We start from the raw sequence: 9,281 nt of genomic DNA on the forward strand, positions 1-9,281 counted from the left end.
AGAGGGAGAGAGAGGGCAGGGAGAGAGAGAAGCAAAGTTAAATTCTATTCTTATCCGTGTCTTTCTCTCCAGTCTCTCTGTAGCCACAACAATGATGACGCAGTAACAACCTGCAAACACTGCTATGGTATGACAGTCACGACGGAGAGAGAGGGGAGAGAGAGGGATGGGAGCGAAGGGGAGAAGGTGGGGAGGGAGGGATGGGAGGGAAGGGGAGAAGGTGGGGAGGGAGGAATGGAAGGGAAGGGGAGAAGGTGGGGAGGGAGGGATGGAGGGATTGAGAAAGAAAGGGGGAAAGGGAGAGGAGGGGGAGAGAGAGAGGGCAGATACAGAGTGAGGAGCAGGTGGAGAGGGTGTGGCGGAGGGAGAGAGAAAAAGGGAGCTAGGGGGCATGAATACAGAGAGAGAGGGAGGAGATGATGAAAAGGGTTGGGAGAGGTAAAGGGGAGGGAAAGAGAGAGAAAGGGGGAGAGTGAGGAAGGAGAGAGGGAGAGGGATAGAAGGTGATAGAACTAGAGAATTCACAAAATGGGACAAACACCAGATTGAGACTCTGCATGCAGAATACCTGACCACTTTGACTGACCCAAATATAAGGAAATCCTTTGACTATGTACAGACTCAATGAGCATAGCCTTGCTGCTGAGAGAGGCCGCCGAAGGCAGACCTGGAATTACAGATGACACACACACAAACACACACATCATAGGCAGACCTGGCTCTAAAGAGAAGACAGGCTATGTGCACACTGCCCACAAAATGAGGTGGAAACTGAGCTGCACTTCCTAGCCTCCTGCCAAATGTATGACCATAATCGAAACACATATTTCCCTCAGATTACACAGACCCACAAATAATTTGAAAACAAATCACATTTTACCTACTGGGTGAAATACCACAGTGGGTCATCACAGCAGCACGATTTGTGACCTGCTGCCACAAAAAAAGAGAAACAAGTGAAAAACAAACACCATTGTAAATACAACCCGTATTTATGTTTATTTATTTTCCCTTTTGTATATTTGTTTAGTTCACTTTTGTTTATTATCTATTTCACTTGATTTGGCAATGTAAACATATGTTTCCCATGCCAATAAAGCCCTTTGAATTTAATTGAGAGGGGGGAGAGGGAGAAAGAAGAGGAGAGAGAGAGATAGTGATAGAAAGTGAGAAAGAAGAGGAGAGAGAGAGATAGTGATAGAAAGGGAGAAAGAAGAGGAGAGAGAGATAGTGATAGAAAGTGAGAAAGAAGAGGAGAGAGAGATAGTGATAGAAAGGGAGACATGCTCATCTGAAGCCTGAGGTGTTGTTATTATTCCACTGCATCAAGAGCGCTTGTGTGTGTGTGTGTGTGTGTGTGTGTGTGTGTGTGTGTGTGTGTGTGTGTGTGTGTGTGTGTGTGTGTGTGTGTGTGTGTGTGTGTTGGTCTCCCAGGCCTTAACAACAACAGGTACCTGTAGAAACCCTGTAGGACCAGGGCTGTTGTCTAGTCTACTGTAGAACCTGTTGGTCTCCCAGGCCTTAACAACAACAGGTACCTGTAGAAACCCTGTAGGACCAGGGCTGTTGTCTAGTCTACTGTAGAACCTGTTGGTCTCCCAGGCCTTAACAACAACAGGTACCTGTAGAAACCCTGTAGGACCAGGGCTGTTGTCTAGTCTACTGTAGAACCTGTTGGTCTCCCAGGCCTTAACAACAACAGGTACCTGTAGAAACCCTGTAGGACCAGGGCTGTTGTCTAGTCTACTGTAGAACCTGTTGGTCTCCCAGGCCTTAACAACAACAGGTACCTGTAGAAACCCTGTAGGACCAGGGCTGTTGTCTAGTCGACTGTAGAACCTGTGGAACCTGCACTTCACTTTAAAGAAACAATCCTTTTAGACTCAGCCATGGACAATCCCTTAGATACACAAACTACTCTGTACTCTGCATGCAGGCTATTTACACACACATACAAACACACACACACACACACACACACACACACACACACACACACACACACACACACACACACACACCATGCATGCAGGCCACACACACACAGCAATTTGAAACAGCAGCTGCATATTACTCTGTACGTGGAGCCTCAGGACTCAACAATTTAAGACAAAACCTTTGAGAGACAGAAAGGGTGCATGAGAGATAAGCGAGAGAGAGAGAGAGAGAGAGAACCAAAAGAGAGGTAGAGATAGAGAGAGGGAAATATAGATTGAACCAAAAGAGAGGTAGAGATAGAGAGAAAAGTAGGAGAGAGAGAGAGAGAGACGAGACGATGGATAAAAGGGATTGTTATATGTCGTAGAGCATAAGCTTACTCCTTTATACAGGTAGTGACCACACACACACACGCACACACACACACACACACACACACACTTGATTTTAGAGACACATGGAATAATCTTGTCAAAGGAGACGAGGATACAAACCCTGTTTGATGCTGTAGTGTTCTGACCAGTGTTTCTCATTAAAGTGTGTGTGTTTTTGTTACCCAACAAAGACAGATGTTATCATCCACAGTTGCTTCCGCCAACAACGTCTGATCTCAGGTGGTGTGTGTATTTGTATGCGTGTGTGTATCCTCTCCTCGCTTGATGTTATCGTTGCCATTCAGCCATGTCAGGGTGACTCTGTTCTCTGTCGTCTATCTGGCCACCCTGGGAAGGACAGACGCAAATCTGATTTCAACACCACATATAACCCACACCTCCCCTCAACATTACCCTCACACCAGCATTATCATCACCTCGACATTACCATCACATCAACCTCACCACCGAATTTACCCTCACCCCAACATTACCCTCACCTCCACCCAACATTAAATATACAAGAAATGGACTACATTTACATTTTAGTCATTTAGCAGACGCTCTTATCCAGAGCGACTTACAGTAGTGAATGCATACATTTCATACATTTTTTTTCTTTCCGTACTGGTCCCTCGTGGGAATCAAACCCACAACCCACAACCCTGGCGTTGCAAACACCATGCTCTACCAACTGAGCCACACGGGACCGTTATCAACCTTTATCAACAATGGCCTTGCCCGATTACCCATACTTGCGTTCTGAAGAGTAGGTATTTTAGGTATGAAAAAATAGAACGTTTTACAGTATGTGAAATGTAGAAAATCAAGTAGTCTTTATTAAAAGCTCCCACCACAGGGCAATGCCGCCCCTATTTCAACATCATTCCTGCCCTAGAGCAGAAATACTTATTCAGGTTCCATCTCTTAAAAATTAAAGAGGCTGTGTTTAGACAGGCAGCTCAATTCTGATCTTTTTTTCACTCATTTGTATTTTAACTAATCAGAAACGAGATATGATGTGATTGGTCAAAAGACCAATTAGTGTAACAAATATCAGAAATGGGCTTATTTCTTATTTTTTATTCAACATCATATAGTAAGTACTGCACATGCTCAAGGGATACCACAGTGTGTAGTATAGTATTCTACAGTATACTACTACAACATCATATAGTAAGTACTACACATGATCAAGGGATACTACAGTGTGTAGTATAGTATTCTACAGTATACTACTACTACAACATCATATAGTAAGTACTACACATGATCAAGGGATCCTACAGTGTGTAGTACAGTATTGTACAGTATACTACATGTTCTATAGAATTCTATGGTAAGTACTATAGGCTGTATCACATCCGGCCGTGATTGGGAGTCCCATAGGGCGGCACACAATTGGCCCAGCGTCGTCCGGGTTTGGCCCGGGAAGGCCGTCATTGTTCTGTAAATAAGAATTTGTTCTTAACTGACTTGCCTAGTTAAATAAAGGTTACATTTTAAACAACTTTTTTAAAAACTGTGGTATTCTATAGTAAACTGTAGTATTTTCTATGTGGGTGGGGACGCGCTGTACCCAAGTGAACGAATGGCAGGAATCAACGCATTTGAGCATTTGATGACACATTCTCAGTATGGGTGAGCAGTATGTTGATATTTGGTGCTTACTGCATTCGTTTTTTCTATACAGTACATTCTAAATAGTATGTAGTACAATTAGTAGTACACAGTACGTAGTTTTAGTAAGTGGTAGGCAGGACAGATTTCAGACACGGCCAATAATAATGCCACCTTTGTCCTCTAGCATGACCATCTAGTGACTCTCCTCTCATCATTGGCTAGTGTCTGTTGTGTTGGGTTGTAATCTCATGGCTTCCAATTCTATCATTCTAACATTTTACTGTATCATTTTAACATTCTAGTATTCCAACATTCTGACATGCTAACAGATGAGGTCACAAATGGTTTATTTTCACCCCAACACTGATACCACACAATAATACGTTGCAGTTGTAGCAGATATTTAATCTGGACACAGGACAGAACATAATAATAAGTCATGTTCAGTTGAAATGAATCACATCCGGTTTGGTTCTCTGCTGCTGTCTGTCAGCATGGTAACAGAATGAGTCCTCTGCTGCTGTCTGTCAGCATGGTAACAGAATGAGTCCTCCGCTGCTGTCTGTCAGCATGGTAACAGAATGAGTCCTCCGCTGCTGTCTGTCAGCATGGTAACAGAATGAGTCCTCCGCTGCTGTCTGTCAGCATGGTAACAGAATGAGTCCTCCGCTGCTGTCTGTCAGCATGGTAACAGAATGAGTCCTCCGCTGCTGTCTGTCAGCATGGTAACAGAATGAGTCCTCCGCTGCTGTCTGTCAGCATGGTAACAGAATGAGTCCTCCGCTGCTGTCTGTCAGCATGGTAACAGAATGAGTCCTCCGCTGCTGTCTGTCAGCATGGTAACAGAATGAGTCCTCCGCTGCTGTCTGTCAGCATGGTAACCGAATGAGTCCTCCGCTGCTGTCTGTCAGCATGGTAACAGAATGAGTCCTCCGCTGCTGTCTGTCAGCATGGTAACAGAATGAGTCCTCCGCTGCTGTCTGTCAGCATGGTAACAGAATGAGTCCTCCGCTGCTGTCTGTCAGCATGGTAACAGAATGAGTCCTCCACTGCTGTCTGTCAGCATGGTAACAGAATGAGTCCTCCGCTGCCGTCTGTCAGCATGGTAACAGAATGAGTCCTCCGCTGCTGTCTGTCAGCATGGTAACAGAATGAGTCCTCCGCTGCTGTCTGTCAGCATGGTAACAGAATGAGTCCTCCGCTGCTGTCTGTCAGCATGGTAACAGAATGAGTCCTCCGCTGCCGTCTGTCAGCATGGTAACAGAATGAGTCCTCCGCTGCCGTCTGTCAGCATGGTAACAGAATGAGTCCTCCGCTGCTGTCTGTCAGCATGGTAACAGAATGAGTCCTCCGCTGCTGTCTGTCAGCATGGTAACAGAATGAGTCCTCCGCTGCCGTCTGTCAGCATGGTAACAGAATGAGTCCTCCGCTGCCGTCTGTCAGCATGGTAACAGAATGAGTCCTCTGCTGCTGTCTGTCAGCATGGTAACAGAATGAGTCCTCTGCTGCCGTCTGTCAGCATGGTAACAGAATGAGTCAGATAATCACACAGTGTTTCGATCAAACATGTCCCCAGTCATTAGTCACAGTGTTACAATCAAACATGTCCCCAGTCATTAGTCACACAGTGTTTACGATCAAACATGTCCCCAGTCAATAATCACACAGTGTTTACAATCAAACACATTCCCAGTCAATAATTACACAGTGTTACGATCAAACGCGTCCCCAGTCAATAATCCCACAGTGTTATGAATAATGTATTTCCTTTGTGATAGAATGTGACCCAGTGCTGCGGTAAGCCTACCAGACAGACAGAAAGATCCCTGCCTGGATAAAGTGACAATACGGGGCAGCAATGACAATCTATGGATGCGTCTCAAATGACACCCTATTTACTATGGGCCCTGGTCAACAGTAGTGCACTATATAGGGAATAGGGCCCTGGTCAAAAGTAGTGCACTATGTGTGCACTATGTAGGGAATAGGGACCTGGTCAAAAGTAGTGCACTATGTAGGGAATAGGGCCCTGGTCAAAAGTAGTGAACTATGTAGGGAATAGGGCCCTGGTCAAAAGTAGTGCACTATATAGGGAATCGGGTGCCATTTGGGATGCACATTATCCCTACTAACGGAGGAGAAACTGCTTTGTAAACACCAGTGGGCAGGATCACCGTGGGCTGTCAATCACAGGCAGTGAGCCAATGGGAGTAGTTTCCCAACTGTCTGTAGGGAGAGAGATGGGTCCCACTGTGTTGATGATACAACAGACAGTCTATCGATTCAGGATGTGTGTGAGTGTGTATTTATCCCTCCCAGTGATCATCTCCCCTATAGATTGGTGATTACCTCCAAGGCCTCTCTGTCTCTCTCTCTGACGTCATCTGACAATCCACAGAGTTCACAGGCTTGTTATATGGTCTGATATAATGTCCGCAGAGTCTCGACTTAAAGAAGAGGTGTCCCCTCTTAAAGGGAGGCTGTCTGTTTTCTCACCCCCACCATCTGGTCTTAAAGGCGAGGTGTCCACTCTGTCCACAGAGACAGTGCTTAAAGGGAAGATGTCCAAGATTCGCCTTAAAGGGAGGTGTCCAATCTGGGTGTCCAATCTGTCCCCAAAGGCCGGTCTTAAATGCAAGGTATCTCTTCTGTCCGCAGATGCTAAAGGCCATAAAGGGAGGGTGTCCCCTCGTTCGTCCTCAGAGTGTCTTCTTAAAGGGAGTGTGTCCTTCCTACCCCCACAGTCTCTATTTAAAGGGGTGGTGTCCATTATGTCCCCACAGACGGTCCGTATAGAGAGTGTTTGTGGCCTGTCAGGATGACTGGTTAGTAGGGAGTTCTCACACACACTGGGGCTGGACTTGTACCAGTCAGACAGACTGTTATCAAACCCGTCCTCCATCTTGCCTGGCCCCCCTGCCCCCCTGGAGAAGGTAAACAACTTAGGAATGGCTGCTGTGGACGCGGCCACGGTTGCCGCGGCTAGTCCTCCCTCGGCGGCGGTGGTCGTGGCGGAGTTGGCGAAAGAGGAACCAAAGAGAGCAGCGATCCGGCGGTGGTAGTGGGTACGAAACACCTTGGCCCCACGGTGGAGATCACCTGTGAAGGGATAGGATAACATAGAAGAAGAAGACGAAGGGGTCAGGACAGGACAGGACAGGACAAACAGGATGTTATTTTGGGAACAGATGCATTAAAAAGAACATTCCAACATCTAAATACCAACTGAGACTACATCAAATGAACGCTGGCTGTTTTTCACTTCTGGAATGGATATTCATTAATTCATTCATGCATTTCAATGAGTTATGAATGAGGACGCAGCAGAGTCCTACCTATGAAGCAGTAACAGATAGGATTGAGGCTGGAGTTGGTGAGGCCCAGCCACTGGGCAAAGGGCTGGGTCTGCATGAGCCAAGATGGCGGATGCTGCACTCGGTCGATCCAGAACTCAGCCAGATACAGGGGCAGCCAGGAAACTGCAAACAGCAGCACCAGGGCCACCACCATTTTGGCGATCTTCTTCCTCGTCTTGAGGCGCTCAGTGTGCAGCGCTCGGCTTCGAGAGTCGAGTTCCGTAAACGTCCGCTTCCCGTCCCCCCAGAGCCGGCGGCCAGTCAGGAAGCCGATGGTGAGGTTAAAGGTCACGGGGATGCAGTAGAGCGCCACGAAGAGCAAGACGGTGTAGCCCTGTTTCAGACGCGGCCCCGGCCACACCTCCTGGCACACAGGGATCACAAACGACGCCCCCAGGCTGATCTCATCTCGCCGGTTCATGAACACCAATGGGGCGCAGATCGCTGATGACACCACCCACACCACGGCGACCGTCACTAGGATCCGGCGGCGGGTAAAGAGGGAGCGGGCACGGAGCGGGCAGCGTACACTGAAGTAACGATTGACGCTGATGACCGTAAGCGTTAGCACGCTAGCCGACACGGAGACGGCCTGGGTGAAGGGGACCGCTCGGCAGAGGAAGTCCCCGTAGACCCAGGCCGAGTAGATCTGGTGACCCAGCGTTATGGGCATGCAGACACATACCACGGCCAGGTCACACACCGCCAGGTTAACCAGGAGGTACCGTGTGGCGCTGACCGCGGCTAGCCTCTCGCTACGTCGGTTGGTCAACACCTTCATTGACATGATGTTCCCTACGAACCCCACCAGGAAGGACAGGCAGTACATGAGTGTCAGAGCCACCGTGGTCGGCTCATGGACTGTCCATAACAAACTGGTCAGCTCTGAATCATCAGGAGGGAGGATGGATGAGGGGAAGAGGGACGAGGAGGAGGAGAAGAGGGGAGGATCAGGAGGGTAGAGAGAGGAAGACTGGAGGAGAGAGTCAGGAGGAAGGAGGGATGAGGAGGAGGATGAGGGGAGGAGGAGGGAGTCGTAGAAGCTGTAACTGTTGTTGAGTCTGGCCTGTGTGGCGTTCTCAACATGCAGCAGAGGAGTGAAACTGAGCTGGGCTGATAACTGGTCCAGGGTCAGCTTCATGGTGCTGTCTTGTCCCCTCAAGGCTTGCTCTATCTGTCAACACTGACCTCAGTACAGCCCTTATATAATGCTACTTAATACACTGCAGCAGCAGTAGAGGATTGTATCATCAGAATTTATGCGCAAGGTTAGGGGTAAATCCGAGCTACTTGAGCTATTTGTTCTTAACGTGGGATAAGGATAAGGGATAAAAGGTCAAAGTTACTTAGGGTAAGGTTAGGGGTAAGATTAGCAACTGGCTCTATCTTCAGAAAAAAACAGCAACACCCTTCTCCTTATCTTACTATCACTAGCATGTCTTATCTTACTAGCACGTCTTCTCTGACTAGCGCTAGCACGTCTTCTCTGACTAGCGCTAGCACGTCTTATCTTACTAGTGCTAGCACGTCTTATCTTACTAGCACTAGCACATCTTATCTTACAAGCACGTCTTATCTTACTAGCACTAGCATGTCTTATCTTACATGCACGTCTTATCTTACTAGCGCTAGCACATCTTATCTTACTAGCGCTAGCACGTCTTATCTTACTAACACTAGCACGTCTTATCTTACAAGCATGTCTTATCTTACTAGCACTAGCACGTCTTATCTTACTAGCACTAGCACGTCTTATTTTACAAGCACGTCTTATCTTACTAGCGCTAGCACGTCTTATCTTACTAGCACTTCTTATCTTACTAGCACGTCTTATCTTACTAGCACTAGCGCGTCTTATCTTACTAGCACGTCTTATCTTACTTGCGCGTCTTATCTGACTAGCACTAGCACGTCTTATCTTATTTGCACATTTTATCTTACTAGCACGTCTTATCTTACAAGCACTAGCACATCTTATCTTACTAGCACT

At 47.2% G+C, this 9,281-nt stretch overlaps 1 protein-coding gene across 1 annotated transcript in view; it reads right to left on the minus strand.

Moving 5' to 3' along the window:
- Positions 1 to 8,432, minus strand: part of LOC106564140 (basic proline-rich protein) — a 38,885-nt gene extending 30,453 nt beyond the window's left edge. The window contains 3 exon segments of the mRNA XM_045713287.1: positions 6,784 to 7,034; positions 7,271 to 8,176; positions 8,342 to 8,432. Of these exon segments, the coding sequence (XP_045569243.1) occupies positions 6,784 to 7,034; positions 7,271 to 8,176; positions 8,342 to 8,432 (1,248 nt within the window).
- Between the last annotated feature and the right edge of the window lie 849 nt (positions 8,433 to 9,281).

The sequence above is a fragment of the Salmo salar genome, chromosome ssa02 (genome assembly GCF_905237065.1).
Source record: "Salmo salar chromosome ssa02, Ssal_v3.1, whole genome shotgun sequence".
Lineage (NCBI taxonomy): Eukaryota > Metazoa > Chordata > Actinopteri > Salmoniformes > Salmonidae > Salmo > Salmo salar.